Here is a 24002-nt window from a genome sequence, read left to right as displayed (position 1 = left end):
TGACCCTGTGTGTGTCCTTAGCCAGCAGGGCCTCTGACTTGTGGCCACCTACAGAACCTGCCCACAATGCTGAAGCCAACTGCAGCTGAGGCCCCGCCTGGCCAAGGCCTGTCTATAGCTTCCCTGTCCCTTAAGCCAATTGGGCAGTGTGGGTTTTTGCAAGGTCAGGGACAGAGGCCTGAGGTTCGTCCTCTGAGTCAGTGGGGATGAGGGCCAAGCAGGCTTTTTGCCTCTCTGGGCCTCACACTTCCCTGATGCTTTCTGTTTGCAACAGGATGCCCTTTTCAGTATTTACTGCTATTTTTGGCTTCCTCCCAGGAGCTCCTACAACAAAAGGGAGCCCGAGTATCTTGCCAGGAGGCACCAGACCCCTGCTGGAGGGGCGGGGGCTCCTGTGGTCCTGCAGGAAGCACCTTGTGCGGAGGCCCCATTACCTTCCCTTGTCAGGCCCAGAGGGAAACCTGAATTTCCTCTCCCCAGGAGATTTCCCTCCCCTGAGCAGCAGTCACAGCAGACAGCCCAATCGCCATCCCTTCTGAGGCTGAAACTTTCTTTAGAGCCTTTCTGGGAAGGCTAGAGGAGATTCCCAAACTGTAAGGTCACGGGGAAACTGGGGCAGTTTTATTGACGATGGCAATGTACAAGACTCCACACCTAGATACGTGGGCGAGGTAAGGCCTGAGCTCAGGCCTTATGATCCTCCTCAGGACCCTTGGAGGAAAACTTCTCCTGCAGTTTCTTCCACATGCTTTTATCCATTTCCTTAAGCTCTTCCAAGGTGTCTGCAAAAGGGAAAGACAAAAAGAGAGAGACAAGTCTAAAACTTGATGACGTAGATTGGACCCATGGGGCTTTCCCGACACAAGCATGCCCTGCTTTTCACACAGTGTGTTCCTGAAAAAGGGAAGTGTAGACCCAGCTTCTGAGGAGCAGATCAAACAGGGTAACAGAAGTGACCACTCGCGGTGACTGAGCACTGTGTGCCAGGCTGTGTGCCCAGCACGCTCTCAGTGGTTTCTTGCCCTCTCCTCACCCTTGGCATCAAAGCAGGGTGTGCTGCTCATTGCCCTGCTCCATACGAGGGCAAATAAATGGCCCTGAGCTGTCTGTTGTGCAACCCACAGGCCCAGATGGTCCATCGCAAAATTTGGCCTGCTCCACACAGGCCTGTCTCATTTTCAGGTGTGGAAACTGAGGCAGGAGGCGGTGAAGTAACTTGCTCAGTTTGCACAGCTGGGAAGTGGAGCAGGGATTTGAATCCTGGCGTGCAGGTCCAGCACATGCTGTGGAATTAAGCAGGCACTGAGAGAGGGATGGACTTAGGCCTGAATCCCAGCCCATTGTCTCCCACTGTGGGTCCCCTCCCACTGTGGGTCCCCTCAAGCACATTACTCAACCCTCTATACTTCGGGTTCCTCATCTGTAAAATGAAGATAAAAACACACATCTGCAGACAACTTGGGGAGAGGTGAAAAAGAAAGAAAGAAAAAAAAAACCATGTACCTCCAAAGTTGTAAGGATTAAAGAAAATCATGGAAGTAACTTGCTTGGCACACAGCCTGCACTCAATGAAAAGGCAGCCATCTCCACCACAGTGCGGGTGGGAGGGGCTTTTGTTTAAGAAAATACACGTCCCCACACCCAGGAACCAAAGCAGGGTTTCTTGGCCTTGGCACTACCAACACTTTGGGCCAGATAATTTTTCGTTGTGGGCTGGCCTGTGCATCATCGAAGGCTGTTTTGAAGCATCCCGGCCTCTACCCACTAATGCCAGTAGCACCGCTGCCCCCACCACCAGTTGTGACAACTAAAAATGTCTCCAGAGATTGCCACATGTCTCCTGGGAGGCAAAATCACCCCCAGTACGGAACCATTTTTCTGAAGTCTCTAGGGCTAATGTTCCATGAAATCTAATTTTACGTATATGTTAAATTTTAGATATTCTTATAATATTGTTTTGCTTGCCTGGCCTGAATTTTCACGTTAACAAAACTACCGGAGAAAAGAGTATCTTTTCTGACCAAGAAAGGTGACAGAAAAAAGCCCCTGCTCTGGCGCTTTTCCGGAAGTCCACGTTTCCAGTGTCCAGGTGGACATTGAGGGACACTGTCCATCTCCAAGCCCTGAGGCCTCCCTAAGGCGCTTTCCATGACACCAGTCCCAGGGTGGACACACATGTGACCCAGAACACAGCACATTTCAGACTCGCCAGGCCCTCAAAGCCTCTCGCTACAAGGTGCTGCAGGTCTTTTCTTGTCCTGTCAGAGGAAACATTTGGTAAGCTTACGCCACACAATTTGCAACAAAAATACGAGGCTTGCTGTGAAAACAAATTCTCAGCAAATTTCCTGGAACTAAACTTGCAGCCAGAACAAGCTGCAGCGTGGACCAATGGCGGGACTATCTCCTAGCCTTCGTTGCTGCCTGTTTTCCACTTGCAGAGGCTGCCCTGAGGTGAACAACATAGAGGGCAGAAGCAGGGCCTCTGGAACTTATTTCCACCCTCACTTCAAGTTCAAACTTTGCTCAAACTGTCCAGGGCCCTCACGATAACGTGCATCAATGCTGCTAATTAGACGGACCCAGGGATAGAAGAGTAAATTTACACATTAAAAAAATCGCCAATAAAGTGATTTTGCCTGGCCAAAATATCTTCACCCATTTTCCCAGAGAGTACTGGAATAAAAACAGGGTTAGAGTTGACATGTAATAGCAGGTGACACCACCAGGTTTTAATCTCAGAAGATGGTTTTCTAGAAGCCCAAATCCTCAAAACTAAGTTGCTGAAGGCTGCCAGAAGAAGAGGAAAGACATATTTCTAGAATACCAGAAGGAAATGTGTCAGGGCCATGCCCTTCCAGAAAAGGTTAGCCTATTTTTGTATATAATATACTTGGCAACAAAAATAGTAATTTTCCAGTACCTGCCTACTTCAGCCCTGGCTCTCTGGCCCCCCCTCCTTAGGGACAATGGAGATAGGGAATTAAGGAAAGGACAGGCTTGGCAGGATGTTTCCTTTCTTGTTAATCAGAGTCTATCAATGACTCTAAAACATACCTAGTTCAACTCATATCTAACCCACAGACCACGTCCCCTGGGTCAGATAACTCTTAGGCGGATATCCCCAAACACGTTTATTGAATGGCTTTTTGTTTTAATTAAAACCTTCATTGTTTATAAAGCCCCCTTAGGACCATAAAAATAAAATAATTTTCCTTCCATCCTGATTTCAACTACTTCCATTTGGCAAATATGTAGTCTCCCTGTTCCCTGCTGCCCAGCCTTGAATTTAAAAGCACTAAAGATAGATTTTCTTTTTTAAATAACACCTTTGACCTTCTCCACAGTATATGGTCAAAATGCATGAGCCCTGTAGCTTCAGAATTTCCTCTGGGCTGTTCTACAAGACTTTCCATCAAGCAAAGCTGCCTTCTTAGACAATTCCCCTTGGCCACTCAAACTCAGTCATTTGCAAACCAATGAGAAAAGGCAGCTGTGCTTTCATTACCTGTGGACAGGATCAGCTTGTACTCTTCCAATGACAGGCCACTGAAGCTGGTGTCTCTGGGGCGAGAGTACTGGTCACCGGGGCAGAAAGGAAGTGAAGGGAGGAGAGAGATCAGTCCACAAGCCCTGCTCTCTGACTGCATTTCATCTGGGCCCTAGGCAATCAGAGGCCAGGCCTAGCAAGAAGAGCAGCGCCACCTTGAGGTTAAGACTTGGCCTCACAAGAACCAGTACAGTCTCCAGCAGGCAGCTCCAACTTTAATGTACCCATGAGTCCTCCCTGGAAAACGCAGGTATGGGTGGGGCCCCTGATTTGCTTTTCTAACCAGCTCCCAGGTGATGCCCATGCTGCTGCTCATGGATCACATGTTAGTAGGGAGGATTTAGAAAAAATCCATCTTCCACATAGGCATATGGCCACGTTTGTGGAGTTACTGAACACATTTTTCAAGTATGGGAAAAACCACTCTAAATGGAATTTGACAGTAATCATGTTGGGGCCCAGCTCCGGAAAGGACGGCACTTTCCCAATCATCCCACCTTTATCACCAGAGTGTGGGGAGGTGTCAGTTCCATCAGAGTGAATGGGAAAATTGGTATAAATCCAATGGCTGTCAGACACTCCCAGGAGCACACACTGGCATATCAAATACATGGCTTCTATTCATAATTGGTTTTCTTTGTTTCTTCCCTTTTCCCTGTATTCACAATTTTAAACAGCTTTTATTTAGGTGGTGTAAAAGCCTCTACCAGGCACCTCTGTTGGCTTGGTTGAAATTACTGGTTTCATTTGAAAGCAGCAAAGCCAATTCTTTACAAAACATTACATAATCAGATTTTCACTCATTCTTATTAGTTGTCCTGTCAGAAAGCTGGGGATATAAAAGACTGTGGCCCACTCACCTTGTGTTTGTAGTAGTTTGAATGGAGTCGCGCTAAGCTCTCGTACATCTGATCACAGGCCTCAGGCTCTGCAACCTGAAAAGCAAAGAACCCCCAAGGAGGTGAGCAAAGGAGTCCTGCCTCCCACAGTGTCTGTACCTCGAGGAAAGACCATACTTAATAAGGCATTCACATGAAGCAGGCCTGCAGCTAGCACTGGCTTCTCCACTCTGCGGGAAGCAAACCTGGACTATAGCTCTGCTATTAGAAACTACTTTTTGGAGGCATAGCTCTGCCTCATCAACTCCCCAACCTGCAGAAAAATCAGATTAATCAGCAAACAAGCATTTGTGGAGCATCTGTGACTTGTGAGCCACGACACCAGCTGCAGTGAGAGATGCCACAATAGAAATGTAAGGTTGGAAAGGCGTGCCTAACAAAGGGGGTGCTGGGCAGAGTGGGCTACAGGGACTCAGTGGGGGAGTCCCCACATGTTCAAGTGGTCAGTGCATGATGGAAGTGAGACGACGCTAGGTTCTGAAAGAAGCACAGGGGTCAGCGAGCAGAAGGGAGAAGGGCAGGCCTTCCTGGGGGAGGAGATGCTGTCAGCAAGGAGGAGGAGGCAGGAATCCTCTGGGATGCTTCAGGCCAGACCAGTAGATTCTTTTTTTCTTTTTTTGAGACAGAGTCTTACTCTACTGCCCAGGCTACAGTGCAGTGGCACAATCTTGGCTCACTGCAACCTCCGCCTCCTGGGTTCAAGTAATTCTCCAGCCTCAGCCTCCCGAGTAGCTGGGATTAAAGGCATGTGCCACCACACTCAGCTAATTTTTGTATTTTTTAGTAGAGACAGGGTTTCACCATGTTGGCCAGGCTGGTTTCGAACTCCTGACCTCAAGTGATCTGCCTGCCTCAGCCTCCCAGTGCTGGGGTTATAGGCGTGAGCCACCATGCCCAGCCTCAGACCAACAAAATCTTTTAGCAAAGGCAAAAAAAAAAAAAACCAAAAAAATCACCTGAGTTTTCATCTGTGATAAGTGGGGAGCTGCTGAAACTCTACAAGAAGGGAAGAAACATGAAGGCAGCAACATTTAAGATAAAATGGGTAAACTGAGGAGAACCAAGATGGGACCACAGTTAGGTCCTGCTAGAAAGGAGATGGCCCAGAACCCTGAGGCGTTGCCATAGAAAGGGGGATATAAGTAAATTCTCTGGTGCCAGAGACAGCGATGCCCCGATGGGCATTCTCTGGAAGACGCAGCATACAGAGGAGGTGTGGTCAGGAAGACAGGCGGCATACAGAGGAGGTGTGGTCAGGAAGACAGACAGCATACAGAGGAGGCGTGGTCAGGAAGACAGGCGGCATACAGAGGAGGCGTGGTCAGGAAGACAGACAGCATACAGAGGAGGCGTGGTCACGAAGACAGACAGCATACAGAGGAGGCGTGGTCTCTTCCCTCTAGTTCGAACTTTCCCTTTACTCTGTCCTTGCTATTACTTATGTATAATTCTTTAAATTTTTCTGCCAAGAATTTTGAAAAGCTCCCCAGAACAAAACTTTCTCTTTTACATTTTTTTCCCCCAAAATTCAAATGATGGATTTTTTCCTAACTTAAATCCTTCCTTGGAGAAGGCAGAGCATAAATAAATCAGTAGTAAAGAAGTTTAATAGGCAGCTCCACTGCTGCCTCTCTGTGCATGTCAAATGAGGTCCCTACTTTACAGCAAACAAAAAAGACAATCCATCATTTAGTTCTACCTGACCCATTCCTGGGTTCAGGCTACTCATCATGAGAACAGCTAGATACATCAGAAGAGGAAGGATTATGGCCTGAAGAGGTGGCCAGTGTTTGCTGAATAATAATCAAAGTCATTATCTGAGTGGACAGAATGAATGGAAAAGGATGAGGCTGGTGCCTCCCTGCTGCCTGACAGCTCTTCCAGGGAAAGTCCCGCTAGAATGGACTTCTGCACACATCTGGACGAACACATCTGGAATACTTCTTCAGCAGGGCATGCATAGCCAAAAGCTAACGCTGGAGTGCAGTGGCGCGATCTCAGCTCACTGCAACCTCCGCCTCCCGGGTTCAAGTGATTCTCCTGCCTCAGCCTCCCAAGTAGCTAGGATTACAGGCACCCACCACTACACCCAGTTAATTTTGTGTATTTTTAGAAGAGACAGGCTTTCACCATGTTGGCCAGGCTGGTCTTGAACTCCTGACCTTGTGATTTGCCCGCCTCGGCCTCCCAAAGTGTGCTCACTTATAAATTTAACAGGCATTCACTGAGACCCTAGAGCATGCTTGGCCCATCCATGAGCAGGGGATGCTTGGGTGAATGAGTACCTCCAAGGCTGTAGGGAGCAGTGGAGCCAAACTGTCTGGGTTGAATCCTGGCACCATCCCTTATCAGCTATGTGATGTCAGGCAAACCATTCACTCTTCCCCCATGAAACACACTTAAAAAAAAAAAAGTTGCCAGTTTATCTTTCTCTGTATCTGTACATACGTATCTTTCTTCTGATCCACTTGAAAGTAGAAGCATAATGCCCCTTCACCCCATATTTCATTGTGCATTTCCTAAGAAGAATATTCTCTTATATAACCACAGTACAGTGATCAAATTCAGGCCACTTAACATCGATACAACATTATTATCTAATGCACAGTCCATATTCCAATTCTGTCAATTGTCTCAATAATAATCTAAGGAAAAACAGGATGTCCTGCTGCATGTAACAGTCATGTATCTTTTAGTCTCTTTTAATCCGGGACAGTTCCTCGGCCTTTGTCTTTCATGCATTGAACATTTTTGAAGCATACTGGCCAACTTAACCTTTCTTTTAAAAGAAAATATAATAATAGCCCCTACTTCCCAGGGTGGTGTGAGGATAAATGAGGTAATGCTTGGGCTGCTCTGAATTCCAGGCCTGGAACACCGATAAATGTGAGTGATTAGTTTTTCTTACAGTTATTAGTAGTAAAGAGTTGTAGTAAACACAGGCCCCTGTCTCACAAAGTAAGAGGGGAAAGGACAGAACGGTTTAGGACCACCCTGGTGAGAGTGGAACGAAGGAGCATGTACGAGGTGCTATGGGCCTGCGGGGCCAGGCAGGAAGTGCTGGAGAATGAGCGGCTGAGGATGGGTGCATGTAACAGCAAGGAAGTGGGGGCGCTCCAGGCACAGGACCAGGTGGAGCCCGTGCCCAGGGAATGGGTCAGCATGTTATCAGTGGATCAGCATGGCTGGTGTGCACTGCAGATGATGGCGCTGGAAACGGAAGTGAGGACGGATGAGAAACTGCTGAGGCTTCACTCCTGACTGACGCTGGTGGCTCTCAGCGGTCACTGAGCACTCCATGGTCTGCCAAGAGAGCAGTTGTCTGCTGTACCCGGTCTTCACCTGATGGCCACTTATCTGGACCCTCCCATCCTGCCACCATCCCCACCACCTTCCCAACTAAGCTCTTAGGAAAGGAGTCCACACGCTGATTTGCCTTCCTCCCATAGCCTCTGCCTCTCTCCTGGGCTCCTAACACTGCTTCCTGATAAACCTGCATTCCAACCAGATCCTCACCCTCAAACACCTTGTCAACTCAAGTTCCTGCTCCAACTCTCTAGCAGTGAGAAGTCACCAGTAGGCTGCTCAGCAACCTTGTATCATACCCTCAAGCAGGTGTGCTATAAAGTGCTGTCCTTCCTTGCCACCTAGTCCCATCTCTGATGGGCAGCAGGACAGACAGGAGGGGCACAAGGGACGGGTCACCCTTGCAGAGTGCTGCTCCTGTAACAGCAAAGTGCACAAAGTCTAAGTGCAAAAAGCAAAGTGACGCTCAGGTACTCTCACTTCTTAAGCTTCCTCTGTGTGAAAGAGACAGTCTCCTAGAGAGTTCCCAGAAGTCCTGGACTCAATTGTAATCCGAGAAAGAAAACCAAACACCTGAGTCCTAAAACAGACTTGCCACCCAGTTTCCTGTTTGAGGTCAGAAGGTGTCTGAGGCTGTAAAAGCAACTCAGTGGAGGTGACAGGAGTTTGAGATATACCCATTTCTAGCAAGTTCTTACTGCCTGAGGAGTGATGAAGCCTTGATCAATGCTGGGTTCCTAGCCACAGATAACTCAAGCTCAGCAATTAAAAAAGTCATCCTTAAAAGGATGTCAGTGGAGACATCTGTCAAATTCCAGAAGCCTCACCACGTTCCTATAGCTTACACTTTATTCACAGACTCCAGCACTAACATTCCTGAGTTCTGAAATGCAGTTTTTCTGATGAAATGGACTGTGCATTTTTGGAAATATTCTTAATACAAGCTTTAAATTACCTGATTTTGCATTCATACCTAATGAGATCATGGACGTTTTAGGACTAATAGCAGTGCTGGGTTTGAAAAAGGCAGCAGTGGGGACATTATGAAAAATTCAGAACTGCTCCCCAAATGTGAATAAAATAGATGTTCATCTGACGAGTGTCCTTTATAGCTCTATTTTTGCTCCTTTTGCATTTCCCCTGCTCAGTCGTCAGTAAATTTCTCTTTACCATATTAAACTTTTATACATACAAATCTACATCGGTGCCGCAGGCACTGATTTCGATTTTCCAAATTGAATTTTGGGTGGTGACAGCAATTGGTACAGCGGCCCCTATTCTAGTCACACAAAGGGACGCATAAGCACTTTTGGGAAAGGGTGTTGCAAATTGCTTTGCTAATTAAGGTAGAGCTGGATTCAGTCCAGGAGGATCTATAAAAAAAGGCTTTCAAGACTTGGTAATGAACTTCTGAAATGAGTTCATTCTGTTATGGGAGCCTATTCCCTTCAATTGAGTTGAAAATGTATTTCTTGAGCACCTACTATAGAGAGAGTGCCCCACTAGGGGACTGTGAGGGGCCATAAAGAAGACGACCCAGGCCGGCTGTGGAGAAGCTGGCAGGCACACTGCAGAGACAAGATACACATGAATTAGAAAACAACCCTGCCCGGGGCAGCATGCAAGTGAGAGCCAGAGCTGTGAAGCACGGGCCGCTGCAGGAGACCCGAGGTGGGAGCTGGGCACCAGGCTGTGCTGACAGGGAGGTATGGCAAGGAAGGGCTAAGTTTCACTGCAGCGACAGTGCACAGAGTGAGGAGTGCCGACCTGGGCATGAGCGACACAGGGACCAGAAATGACTGGGAGGATGAAGCATGAAGAGGCACAGGACAAGGGTGTTTTAGGCAGGCAGAGCTTTTAAGGGGAACCCAGGGAGGACTCCAAGAGCCTAGGAAGCCACCAAATTCTTGACAAACTCTGTGTTTGGGTTTTTGGAGGTTGTAGGGGTACGGTGATCCACAGTGCACTTAAGTCTCAAAGGATCACAATCGCTTGTACCATGGACAGTTTGGGAGACCATGAGAAGCCACCCTTGCTGAGCCTGGGGCTCGTGTTGGGGTGCTGAGAGGCAAGGCTGGAAACACAGGTTGGGACCAAGGATCAGAGGCACTGCAGGTCTCACAAAATTGCCTGCCACCTGTCCAGGAGGCAACAGGCAGACCCCAGAGATCTTTGAATAAAGTAGTGACCCACCAAAAGTGGCTAAGAATTTATCCCTTCAGGAGGAGGACTGCAGCTTTACATATGCAGAGATAAACGCCACCCCTTGGTGTGAATACTACCCTAGCTCACACTGGCGCCATTCAGAATTGGAAGAGAAAAAAAGATGGAGATGTTTGTATTCCCTCTTAGAGATGATTCTCCTTACAATTCCAGGTTTTAGATGGGCTCGATATGTAACTAAAAATAGGATAATCTGCTCTTAGGACACTCTTCAAAAACATGACTTCAGGGGGCTCACAAGTGGGGGTGAGCAACGTTGACATGGCTTCACCGTGGCCAGCATATGCCAGGTGGCTTGGGAGCTAGCTCCCTGCCACACTGAGGAATGCCAAGGATCAGGCCTCAACTGGATGACTGACAAAACAGAATCGTAAAAAAACCTTTGAATTATCCTCTGAGAAGGTGGAAATATCATTTACATTATTAGAAACTCAAGAAAAAGTTTAACTTCTTTCAAACTGGGCCAATATTATTATACTTAAACTTGGATACAATACAATTAGAACTCCCTGGTGGGCGAGCCCCTTCCTGGGCAGCAGCTCTTCCAGGCCACCCCTCGGAGTTGCAACTCATGCTACATAAGTGGGTGCTGGTGTGCAGTCTGGGATCTTTTAGGAAGCACCTAATGAACTCATTAGAAAGATCTGCTCCTTTCCCTGTTGTTAAGTCAACAATTACAGTTGTTGTGCCACCTTCCCCCATGTTGCAATTCTTTTATTAAGCTCTCAGTGCTGTAGGAAACACGTGTTCTTAGACAAACTGTATTCAAAAGGGGCAGAGCCCATAAACACTGACTTTTTAAAACTACACAATAGGATATGGGGTGTAAGAGGAGTTACGTGTGTTCCTGCTCCCACCACCACCTCCCTGCTTGGTGGGTTTAGGGTGGACCACGAGACTCCCCAGAGGGCAATTTGAGGTGGAATAAATGGAGGCAGTGGTTTTTGTACTCTGGTTTTGAGTATAAATTATTAATTTGCCCTTTAGTTAACCCAGCTTTTCTCTGCTTGGTGTCCCACCCAGGACCATCTTTCTTCCCATCTGGACTGGTAGTGGCTGGGGCAAAGAATAGATGGGTAAACACAGGGAGTTCCATTTGCTGCCCAAACTATCTATGGCCCAAAAAGGTTTGAACAGGCAACCAGGGGAAGGAAGTGGTGTGATGTTCATGGAAAAAGAGGTTGTTCAGGTTGTTCTAACAATAACTTGGAACAGCAGCTGAGGAAAGGCCAGGCACCCAGGAGACGATGCACACTAGGGCCAGGAGGGCTGGGTATGTTTCTCACCTGGCTTGTCTCTTACGGCTAGAGAACCCCCAGAGAGTTGTCTTGTTTTTCTGATTCGTTTCCTCATGTAAAATGGGAACAGTAATGGCTACCACTCAGCTGCACTAAGGATTAAATGAGATCATGCCGGCAAAGGTGTGCTGTGCACCTTTCGGGGTGATCATTAGGACGAAGGAAGCCAAGAGGCTGAGAGGAGGACTGACTGCCTCTCTCCTCTACAGGAATGGAAAGATGGCCTGAACAGAGCTACTTTCCCCTCCAGTCCTGTCTTCTGGCAACCGGCATAACCAAGGAGGAGCTCCATACTAGTCAGTCAACTGGATCTAATCCCCACCTCCTGCTGCCAGTTTAATGAACAGCCTACCAGAATCACCTTGCTTTCTCAAGGTCTTTATACATGATCTGGGGGTGTCAGTAGGAGTGACTCACAGTAGTGTTTTCAATTCCAGCAAGGAATCGCGCCCTTCAAAAATTACCACAAAGATTTACTAAGCCCAGGTGCATTCTCAGGTGACATCAGGATGAGGTACCAAAACAGTGGTCCTGAGTAATGCTCCTGCTGCCATCGTGATGCACTGGTTCACTCTACCAGTAATGCATTCATCAGCTGCTACAGAATCATCAACAGAGCCATGACTGGCATCTGCAGCTGGGACTCAAACCTGTGTGGGCCTTTGACTGCTCAGGAACAATTTCCCTAGGTGATAACAACTCCAAAAGAGAAAACTCTTTCCTCCTTTGCTGGCTCCTCTTACACTAACAATCAAGCAAGTGAATGTAATGCTCTCTCACCTCCCCGAAGATGGAGCCTCTGACTGCCCAACTGTAAGCTGCTTGGTGGTGAGGGCCAGCTTATGGCCTTCTTCCATAGATCCCGAAATTCCCCAAACATGGTAAGCTCTCAAATCAATTCTCCCCACTCAGAACACACAAATATTCCTTTCTCACTCTTCACAACTTCTCTTTGTCTAGTTCTGCTACATCTGAAACTATATTCAGACAATTGTCTCATGAGCCACAACCAATTATTTACTTATCCATTCAGACATTTACTGAGTGTTTTTTATGGGCCAAGGACTATGCTAGACACTGGTAGGGGAGAGGGGGAAAGATAAAAATGGCATCATCTCTATTTTCAGGAAGCTCATACTAAAAACATGCAGGGAGTACAGCTTTAGGAAGCTCACGGGGTTTGTAGAATTGGGACTAGATAAGATTCTTGCCTTAAAGATCTTTCCACTTTGGGCCAGTGAAGACCACCATGAACAATGGGAGGGCCCTGGGTATTGTATAACCTGGGCCAGACACTCCCCAGGCTGTCAGCCAATCAGCAGTCCAGTCACAATGATGCCACTGGGCGTGCTCCTGCTCCTTTAGGTGGGCTGGCTTGGCTCTGTTTCGGGCTAAGCTAAAAAAAAAAAAAAAAAAAAAAAAAAGACCATGTTCCTTCTTTGACAGGTCTTGGCCAAGTTTCGCAAGTCATTTCTTCAGACTGTGTGTGTATGTATCTCATTTCATTTCTGGTCTCTTGCCCGAGCCCCAAGCTCAAATATAGCACGCCTACTTGACATTGCCACTAGGAAATCAGTGTACTTGGCATCTCAGGTTTAACCTGCTTAACACCGAACTCAAGATATTCTTCCTACACTTCACCTATTCCTGCCTCAGTAAATGGCACCATCTTAGACCTAGATGCTCAGGCCAAAAAAAATCTAGGTGCTATCTTTGGTTCCTCTCTTTTCCTTTATCCCACATCCCACATATCAGCAAGTCCTGCTGACTCAACCTGCACATAACCTGAATCCAGCCACTCCCATCTTCTGTGCTGCCATCCTCATCCAACCCCCCACCATCGCTCGCTTATAGTACCATAATCGGCTTCTCTCCAGCCGCCTTGCTTTTTTGTTATTGCCCCCTATAGCCCACTCACCACATAGAATCAGAATAGTCTTAAAAAAAGTAAATTAGGGCACATCAGTCCCCTCACTAAACATCCCCAGTGACTTCTCACTGGCCTTACAATGAGGTCTAACAGCTAATCAGAGCAGATAATATGCTACTGTGTCTGGCTCCTGACCTCCACCTTAGCAAACTCCACCTTACTCACTACCCTGCAGCCATTCTGGCTTTCTTTCTGTCCTGGAACATGTCAATCTGCCTCCTGCCTTTGGGCATGCGCAGTGTCTGGAATGTCCTTCCCGCCAAGTGTACATGGCTGGCTCATCCTCTTGCCTTAGGTCTTACCTATGTGTCATCTCCTCAGAAAGACCCGACTAATAACATTACTCTTTTATCATGCTACCCTATTTTCTATTGATCACAGTACTTATCTGTCTTATGTAGACCTACTTGTTTATTGTGTCCTGAACTACAATGTAAAACTTCATGCGGGCAGGACTTCACCTGTTTTACACTGCTGTTTCCCTAGCACTGCTCCAGGCATATGGTAGGTGCTCAATAAATACGAGCTATATGAACGAATGAATCGCAGAGCTGCAGCGCCAACCTGGAGGAGAGCAAGAACGTAGGCCTACTACTCACACACAGCTACATGAGCTGAGGACCCAAACCTGCTGCACAGGCTTACAGGGCTCAGGAAGAACGCAAACGCTTAGCCGGGACCTGCAGTTTACTGGGGATTAGCTCAGTCAATACACAACACTGCGAGATAATGAGGTAACGTTACCGTGACACGGGAGCAAAAAGCTGAGGCTGTCACCAGCTGCCACTGGTGTTGTGGATCTCAACTGTCTGCACCTTGAATCACCTGGAGAGCTTTTAAAACACTGAGGTCAAGATCCCACCCCTAGAGATTCTGTATCTTAAGTTTTTGTTTGTTTTTTGATTTGCGGAGACGGAGTCCCACTATGTTGCCCAGGCTGACCTCCTGGGCTCAAGCGATCCTCCCGCCTCCGCCTCTCAGAGTGCTGGGATTATAGGTGTGAACCACCGCGCCCGGCCCATCTGGAGTTTTAAAAAAGCTTCCTCGGCAATTCCAAAGTGCAGCGGGGGGAGAGCGCTGAGTAGAAAGAGCGTAGCTCTCAGTAGCTCCCTGGGGAGAAACGGGGGTCTGCGCTCACGTGCGGCCTGGAAGGAGGACGCGCGCATGCGCAGATCCCGCTGATAGCGCGCTAGCTGGCCCCGCCCCTGCCTCGTCCTTTCCTCCCCTCGTCCCAGCCGCCTCCCCGCCGGTCACCTGGGTATTCTCTCCCTCCCGAAAGGCCTGTGCTACCCGCTGTCGCAGGTAAGCGCCCAAGTCCCGGCCCCGTTTGGTCTCGTCCACTGGCCATTCCTCACAGAGCTTAAGAAAACGCCGGTACCGGCTGGCCGCCATTTTGGGCCCCGTGTGTTCCCGCCTTAGGGGGAGGAGTCGCCGCCAATGGATGGTACTTGCGCACTAAGTCTCGCCGCCTTAGGAGTGGGGCGGGAGGCCGAAGTGGGCATGCGCGACTTTGCAGGCGCCCAGTTACTCTCCGGGTAGGGGCGCTGCTCGCCTTTCTCTGCAAAGCGAGCTAATTCAGTCGTCCTCCTCCTGGAACCGGCCCAGCTCCCAGGGGCAAGGCGGACGTGGAGTACCTGAGGGACAGCTTTGCTTCTCTTTTTCAATGACTGCACAAGCTTGAGACTAAAAAACCCTCCTCCGAGGCCTCCGCTGTTTTGCATAAACCAATACATTTGCATGTAAATACAGGTTACTGGATGAAGATGTGTTTGAACGTTGTTCGTGTGTGCCCCTGTACTTGTCACTATCCCTTGGTACTCTGCCGCAGTTCCTTCTTTAGTGCTTCCTAGTTCTTGTTCCTCTCTGCCCAGTCCCTGCTAGTATCCCTTCTGTTCCCCCCTTCCTACCCCTCATAAGCCAAACATTTTTCTCTGGGAGGCCCAGGTTTTCTAGAATGAGCAATGCGAACTGGGTTGATTCAGAAAAACTGTTTTTTTGTTTTTTTTTTTTACAATTTATTAATTTTGTATTGTGGTAAAATACGCATAACAAAATTTACTATCTTAACCATTTTGTTTTAGACAAGGTCTTGCTATGTGGCCCAGGCTGGTCTCAAACTCCTGGGCTCAAGTGATCCTCCCACCTTGGCCTCCCAAAGTGCTGGGATTACAGGTGTGAGCCACCACACCTGGCCTTAACCTTTTTTTTTTTGAGATAGAGTCTTGCTCTGTCACCCAGACTGGAGTGCAGTGAATGGCGCAACCTCTGCCTCCCGGGTTCAAGTGATTCTCCTGTCTCAGCCTCCGGAGTAGCCGGGATTATAGGCGGCCCGCCACCATGCCCGGCTATGTTTTGTATTTTTAGTAGGGATGGCGTTTTGCCATGTTGGCCAGACTGGTCTGGAACTCCTGACCTCAGGTGATCCGCCTGCCTCGGCCTCCCAAAGTGCTGGGATTACAGGAGTGAGCCACGGTGCCCGGCCAGCCATTTTTAAGTGTACAGTTCATAGGTATGAAATAGCACTGAATAATATTGTGCAGCCATCACACCATCTCCCTAACTCTTGTAAAACTGAAACTCTATACTCATTGAACAATAAATCCCCATTCCCCCCTCTCCCCCCAGCCCCTGGCAACGACCGTTCTATTTTGTCTGTATGATTTTGACTACTCTAGGTACCTCATGTAAGTGGAATCCTGCAATATTTTTGCGACTGGCTTATTTTGCTTAGCATAATATCTTCACCTCAAGGTTCATTCATTTTGTAGTATATGTCAGAATTTCCTTCCTTTTTAAGGCTGAGTAATACTCCGTTGCGTGTATGTCCTACATTTTGTTTATGCATCCATTGATAGACACTTAGGTTGCCTCCATGTTTTAGCTCTTGTGAGTAATGCTGCTATGAACATGGATGTACAGACATCTCAAGACTTTGCTTTCAACTCTTTTGGTATATACCCAGAAGTGGAATTGCTGGATCATATGGTAATTCTATTTTAAGTTTTTTGAGGAACTGCCATACTGTCTTCCACAGCAGCTGCACCATTTTACACTCCCACCACCAGTGCACAAGGGTTCCAATTTCTCCACATCCTTACCAACATTTGTTATTTTCTGGTTTTTTGATAGTAACCATCGTAATGGGTGAGAGCTGTATCTCAATGTAGCTTTGAGTTGTGTTTCTCTAATGATTAGTGATATTGAGTATCTTTTTATGTGCTTAGCCATTTGTATATCTTCAGAGAAATACCTGTTCAAGTCCTTTACCTGTTTTTAATCGGGTTTTTTTTTGTTGTTGTTGTTATTGAGTTTTAGGAGTTCTTTGTATATTCCAGATATTAATTCCTTGACAGCTATGTGATTTCAAAATACTTTCTCCCGTTAAAATGTGTTTGTTTTACCAAGTCTTCTCTTATATGTCTCTAGCTACATCACCATGTGAACTGATTTTTGTTCTCAAAAGACTGTCCCACCATCTGCATTTTTCATAAGGAAGCCTCAGTGTATCTCTACTGTCCTGTATTTAGCCAAGACCATCCAATGTGTACAAAACTTTGCTTCCTCCAAACCTTTTCCTTCTTGCCCTACCTACATTTTAAAGGTAAATCTAGGAGAGTCCTGCCTTCAAGAAGTTGACAGCCAAGTCTGGGAATGTGTACATAACCAGGACATAAAGTTACAGATGACAAGAGCTTTAACTGAAGTGTTAGACAATGCTAGAAAGTTTGGAGAAACACAGGCCTGCTGTTCAGAGGAGAGTGGGAGAAGATCAGGGATGGCTCCAAGAATAACCAGAGGCAGGCCTGGGGTGGCAGTGGGAAAGAGAGGGAGGAGTTTAATTTGAGGAAAGATCAGTGGGTGATTTTAACTGGAATGACTTTAACTGTTCCGAAGATGTTAAGAGTAAACCACTGAAGGAAAACCTCTGGGGACCAGAATGTGTGATGCCCGCCTGAGGTAAGGAGAGGTCAGGGGGAGTGGAAAATGAGGCGCCCAAGGACACCTCCTCCAGAAAGCTCCCCTGATTAACCTCCCCAGGTTCCCAGCCCAACAGTCTCTCCCTGCTCCATCCTCACCTCATAGCCATGTAGTTTTGATGACAGCCCTGAGGTACAAAGGACAAGAATTGTATCTGTTATCAAAGTCCAGGCACCTAGGGCTGTGCTGGCTGCCCCGAGGTGCTCTCATAGCTGTAACTTTAAAGAGCACCTGGCTGGTCCACATCTGTCCTGGAAGGCAGGGCCAAGGTCCCTCTGTCTTAGGCAACCAAAAAGTAACATTAGGTGGCAGCAAATGGTTTTCATGCTGCTTGAGGTGCAAGGACAATGAGAGGTTGAGAAGAACGCTGGGCTCCAGAGGAAGCGCAAACAGATGCTTCCTCTTAAGGTGCTCCCTTCCCCTGTACCCTAGCTTCTTCTCGCTCAGGCTGTGATAGTCCCTGGTTCTGACTGCCCTGCCCACCTCTTTTCCTCCATATGGAAGCTTGTTTGGTATGGTGGTTAAGTAGTAGGGTTTTGGAGTCTGACAGACCTGGTTGGAATGTAGGCTTGCTCATTCATTCATTCATTCATTCATTCATTCATTCATTCATTCACTCACTGATCTATAGCCCTGATCACTCTATCAGTATAATTTTCTGGGGCCCAGTGCAAAATGAAAATGTAAAGCCCTTTGTTAAAAAATTGTTAAGGCCAGGCATGGTGGCTTGCGCCTGTAGTCACAGCTACTTGGAGGCGGGAGGATCACTTGAGCCCAGGAGTTCGAGACCAGCCTGGGCCATATGGTGAGACACCCCCATCTCTCCAAAAAATTTAAAATATTAGGCAGATGTGGTGGTGCACACCTGTAGTCTTAGCTGTGTAGGAGGATGGCTGGACTGCTTTGAACCCAGGAGTCAGAGGCTGTAGTGAGCTGTGATTACACCACTGCACTCTAGCCTGGGTGACAGAGTGAGACCTTGTCTCTGAAAAATTTTTTTAAGAATTTCAAGACAGTAACAGCAGAGCGTTAAAGCAAATGTAGCCCCTTCTGAGTGCGGGGCCCTGGGCGAGTGTGCAGGCCACACACCCATAAAGCTGGCCCTGAGTTCCTGTCATGTGGTGGACAAGACAAGTGAGGGCCCTGCCCCTATGGGGACAGACAGCAACCAAGCAAACATATAATAATAATAGTGCTCTTATAGTTCATTTGCTGAATGAACAAGATAATTTCAGATGTAATAAGTGCCAAGGAAAGATCAAGGCGGAGTGCGGGGTCCACAATGATTGGGGCAGGGGAGGGGTCAGTGGTCTGGAGGCCGTCCCTGAGCAACTTGTGAGTCACCTGAGGGGGCAGCCACGGGAAGATGGGCAAGAGAGGCTTCCAGGCACAGAGCAGCAAAGGCAAAGATCTTCAGAGTAGCCAAACTCAGGTGGGTTATTTAATTACTGTAAGCTTCAGTTTCTTCATCTTAAAATGAGAACTATGGTGATAAATTAATACTATTTACTATGTGCCAGCACAATTTTTTTAAATTTTAATTTTTTATTTTATTTGTTCTTTTTTAGAGACAGGGTCTCAATCTGTCACCCAGGCTGGAGTGTAGGAGCACAATCAGAGCTCACTGTAGCCCCGAACTCCTGGGCTCAAGTGATCTTCCTGCTTCAGCCTCAGCCTCCTGAGTAGCTGGGACTACAGTTGGGCACCATGATGCCCAGTTAATTGTTTTATTTTTTGTGGAGATGGGGTCTCACTATGTTGCCCCGGCTGATCTCGAATCCTAGCCTCCCAAAGTGTTGGGATTATAGGCATGAGCCACTGTGCTCAGCCCAGGCCCAATTCTAAATGCCTTACACCTATGTACTCATTTAGTCCTCACAATGGCTCTCAGATTTATGTACCACTGTTATTCTGCCATTTTTTACAAAAACTGAGGAAACTGAGGCACAGAGAGGATAAGGTCACCAGCTGGTAAGTTGCAGAGCCAGGACTTGAGCCCAGGCTGGGTGGCTCAGAGCCGTGCTCTTGGCCACTCCCCCAGGCGCCTGTTCATGCCCCCTTGCAGCATTATCATCGTAAACCTTGTGCTTGATGTGTTTATACACCTGGTGTAGCCTTGGCCAGTTCCAGCGCAAAGTAAGCCAACACATCGCAGTGGCTATCATTGATCATTTTCTAGGCCCCCTTTTCCTTTCCCTGTGCCCGTGGGTGGTTTCAGCCAGTCTGGACTCACCGGCTTGTCAATCACCCAGCGCCATTCCCAGCACATTAATAGGCACTGCCTGGAATGCAGCTCAGTGGTGCCAGCACCTTGGGGAGTTGATGACCATTTTAACACCCACCTGCTGGCTGTCACTCATTCCACACTGAATGCAGCCCCCTTGGCTCATTGAAAACCCCCACCAGGGCCTCACCTCCCAAGTCATCTGGAGTGGGTATTTGGGCTTTATGGAGCCCTGATTGCTCTTTGTAGAAACTAGGCACCATTAGGGGGAGGAGGGAGGAGGGAGGGAGCGCTGCTTCAGGTTTTCAAGTTATAATGATACCGGTGATTGAGACACGGAATTGCGCATTTAAATCGTTTGCAAGTAAAAAATATCGTTTTGTAATGCTGGTGTTAATAATGTAAACATTAAAAAGGAATTAAATACTTAGCTTCATTGTGGAGCACGACTGCCTGATTTTTCTTCTTTCACCTTATTCAGCTGGAGGAAATGATTGGCTGCAATACCTAGATATGTTACCCAAAAAGTGAATCTGGACTTGCATCAGAATAGTGAGTCATTTCATGCCCTCTGTTAAAGGTAGCTGGAAGGGTCACTCTGGTAATAGACTGCTGCCTTATTCTGGAGGTGAGCTTTTTTAAAAGACATGTAAGTGTTTGAGGTGTGCTGGGATAGGCTCAGTGGGGACCTGAAGTACAGCTGAATATATCCAAAGCCCCTCAGTTCTGCTGAGATGCCTGTCATCTGCCCCAGGGATCTGCTGCCTCTCTGCATCTGTTTCGTAGTAGATGTCACCTGAGAGCGGCCTTCCGGACCCTCATCTAAAGTAGCAGCCTCTTCTCTCTTGTTTGCTTTTGCCTCAAAGCACTGGTCACTGTTTGACAGCAGGGCCTGGTACCCAGTCATCTGTAAATATTTGTTGAGTCAAAGAATCTGAAGAGAATGAACGACCTGAGAATATAAGCTCAGGTCATCTGGTCCCCCCATCCCCAGCCTCAGCCCTTCCCCTTTAAGTTGCCCATCTTCAAGGGCTGGGGGAGAAAGGCTAAGGGAAATTGGGAGCAGGTAGATTTCCACATTTTGCTCTGGGATTTTTTTTTTTTTTTTTTTTAGACAGAGTCTCGCACTTTCGCCTGGGCTGGAGTGCAGTGGCGTGATCTCAGTTCACTGCAATCTCTGTCTCCTGGGTTCAAGCGATTCTCCTGCCTCAGCCTCCTGAGTAACTGGGACTACAGGTGTGCATCACCATGCCGGCCAGTTTTTTTATTTTTAGCAGAGACGGGGTTTCACCATGTTGTCTAGGCTGGTCTTGAACTCCTGACCACAAGTGATCCACCTGCCTCAGCCTCCCAAAGTGCTGGGATTACAGATGTGAGCCACCACGCCTGTCTGCTCTGGGATTGATTCTCAAACTTTCTGTCCCATTTCAGGGCAGTTTAGTAATGGAAGGGAGAAGTTCTGAGAGATGCATAATAAAAATGACCCAAGCCTGGCTGCAAGTCAGCCTGCCTGGCTGGCGCTCAACTCAGTGTTGTCCCAGGCTGCTTTTCCCCCTCCCTGCCTCCCTCCCCTCTAAATCTTGGCACCCACACTTCCATTTTAGTTCTTTTCCTCATCTTCTGTTTTATGTTTTTGGTCACAGAGGATGCAGATTTAAATCAAAAGTCAGGAGTTTAGATCATGTTGAAGAGCTGCTGATGAGTGGTCTTGCCTTGCCATTTGTTTTATTAGACTGCGTCCTGCCCTTTCCTGCGTGGTCTAAAAGCTCCGTGCAGCTGGGAAGAGTGATGGGGCTGCCAGGGTGCTGCCCAGAGGCCCAGGGCTTCCTGATGACATTGCATTATGGAAAAACTGTAATAACATTCCGCTGTTTAGCCTCCTCTTTAATCACACAGGGGACACTGGAGGGATGGGATGGGGGTGGGGGGTGGATATCTCCTGGGTTGCCCTGAGTCCCTGCTCCACAGAGATGGAAAGGATCCATGTTTGCTCTTCCACATCTCCTATCTGGAGGACCAAGTTAGAGTTCCCATGGGACAGAAGAGGAAACTGAGGTAGGGGAGATGCTTGGGAAATCTTCCAGCACTTGGAGCACACTAACCGTATGAGGACATGGGCAGAGGAAGGATCTAGATCAGAACCTGCAGCCCTGGCACTGCCAGGCCCCTGTCATCCCCTTACGTTCTCCACTTGCTCTGTATGTCTCTGTTGCTCTCTCCTTAGGTCAGGTATCAACTTGACTTGAGGTTTATGGAGAAAGAGGTTCTCATCAAACCTATTTCCTCTTTTTAGCCACACAGTTAATTATACGACACATCAGACCCCCTGGCATCTGGGTAGGGCCACATGGCTAGTTCTTGCCCATGGGATGGGAATGTGCCTTCTCCCTGCTGTCTGACTTTTACCCATCAAAGCAGCCTTGTAGACTGTGTTTGAAGAGGGTGGTGTCACATGATGGGAAGAGCCTGGGTTCCTGAATGACTGTGTGGAGCAGGGGGTTCTCCGCTGACCATATTGGATTGTAATGTTTTGCTACTGATACTTGGGAATTGTGTGTTATAGCAGTTAGCCTAACTCCAACTAATACCTGTGTATTACTAATTCAGTTATTCGATTAGTAATTACTAATACCTGTGTACCTCGATTCAAAAAAGAAGAGGGCTCTTCCCTTACCCAGTTGGGTAAGGGAAGCTAGCCAACAGGCTCTTACAGTCTTCCAGACAAGAGGGAGCCATAGAGGTAGAAGTTTCGGAGGTCCTTTTTAGTTTTCATGTTCTGGGGTTTCTCCATTTCCATCTTAATCTCTCAGTGCCCAAGTATATCAACCCCTGTGGCCACCCCAAACCGTTACTTGCCATTCCCTGGCAGAATGCTCGATTCTCCTTTCTCATGCTTGTTGATCCTTTTCCTGGAACACCTGCCCCTCTTCATCACCTTTCAGACTTGACTCCCTTTCAAGTTGCAGCTCAAACACCACCTCCGCAATCACCCCATGAGGCAGTGAGCCCTCGCTGCCGCTCCTCTCCGGGTAGCACTGCATAGCCGAGCAGATGGTCCTCATCCCCTCTTGAAGCACCCGTGATATTTTCATAAGGAGGTCTGACTTCTCTGTTAAATTATGAGATTCTTAGCAATAACGACATGATCCTCACACTTCCTTGTTTCCTATGTAGGCCTTAACACTGTGTTGTTTGTACTGGGCACTCAAGAAGGAAGAGAGGGAGTCAGGGAGGGAGGGAGGGAGTCAGGGGCGGAGGGAGGGAGGACTGATTAATGAAATCACAAACAAATGAATGAGCTACTTAGTCAGATTTTCAAGGGCTTAGCACTGTGTTATATGTACCAGACACTCAGTAAATACTTGGTGAGAAGGAAGGAGGGAGGGAGGGAGGGAAGGAAGGAAGGAAAGAAGGAAAGAAGGACAGAGTAATGACATCACAAACAAACGATCTACTTGACTAGATTTTCAAGTGTTTCTACCATCTGGGCTCATTCCATTTCTCTTATACTACTTCCAACCACAAAACCCCCATTCCAAATGCGTTGTTCTGTCCACAGACTCATGGGCATGCTGGACTCTTCCTTTCCCCCACTCTCCACTCTTCCCGTCCCCTCACCCATCCCCCAGCCCTTCTCCACTCCTCTCACCCTTCAGGGTTCAGATGGAGCTCCACCTCCTTCAACATGGTTAGTGATGCCCCTGCTCTGAGCGAACATCTTCAACTGTAAATGATAGGGTTGATCATCTGCCCCACACAGGTGATTCTCTGTCTCACTGGGTCCTGTCTTGCATGGTTTGTGTCAGTTCATGTGTGTTATTCTTGCCTCCCTAACTAGAATACAGGCTCCTCAAGAGCTGCATCTTCCCCAGCGTGAGCCAGGAGATGAGCAAGGAATAGCTGCTCAGTGTACTCTTGCTGACTGCCAGATTATTTAGAGCTTCCTCACTCTTTTTGCCATTTCAAGTAAACACAGATTGGAGACCAAAAACATACACACCCCATCATCTCTTCTTTCCATGCCTTTCTCTTCTCCTGCTTCGCAGATTGGAGCAACTGGGTGGGCTCATTCAGTCTCTAAATTCATTGAATTTCTGAATCTGCAGAGTCACATGCAAATTTTCAGATCACAGCAACCCTTCGGAGTCTGTTAGTCCAGTAAGAATGCACTAAAACCAGTAGACAACTTTGTTCTCCCCGCTTTGTTTTTAAACAACAAATTACTTTTTTTAGGGACATATTTAGGAGGAGATGGGAACATGGGCTGGGCCTCAAATGATTTGAAGGAGGAAGAAGACCTCATATATAAGGAATGCCATGGGGTAAAGGAATAGCTGAGAGAGGGGGCATCACCTGGGCAGGAATTGGGGCCCCGGCCACAGGGAATAGTTGTGACACAGCTAATGACTTGGGTGGGCCAGCCCCCAAAGACTTGGGTTCCAGCCGATCATCTCTGTGCCATCCTCAGGCAAGTCCCCTCACACCCAGAGCTGAGAACAGGGGGAGAAATGAGAAACGAAGCAGGGGGCTTTGGACTTGGTTGATGTGGTTCCGGATTCTCAAGCAAGGAACTGGCCTGGAAAAGGCAGTATTT

At 47.8% G+C, this 24002-nt stretch overlaps 1 protein-coding gene across 1 annotated transcript; it reads right to left on the bottom strand.

The window, feature by feature from the left end:
• Positions 1–599: 599 nt before the first annotated feature.
• Positions 600–14608, bottom strand: UQCC2 (ubiquinol-cytochrome c reductase complex assembly factor 2). The gene is made up of 4 exons (XM_005553282.4): positions 14461–14608; positions 4411–4485; positions 3509–3578; positions 600–782 (listed from the first exon to the last, which is right to left on the bottom strand). Exons 1-4 carry the CDS (start codon positions 14596–14598, stop codon positions 685–687), a joined length of 381 nt encoding a protein of 126 aa, XP_005553339.2. The 5' UTR covers positions 14599–14608; the 3' UTR covers positions 600–684.
• Positions 14609–24002: the final 9394 nt, after the last annotated feature.

Source organism: Macaca fascicularis, chromosome 4 (assembly GCF_037993035.2).
Source record: "Macaca fascicularis isolate 582-1 chromosome 4, T2T-MFA8v1.1".
NCBI classification, from domain to species: Eukaryota; Metazoa; Chordata; class Mammalia; order Primates; family Cercopithecidae; genus Macaca; species Macaca fascicularis.
This window is presented reverse-complemented; position numbering and strand designations above follow the sequence as displayed.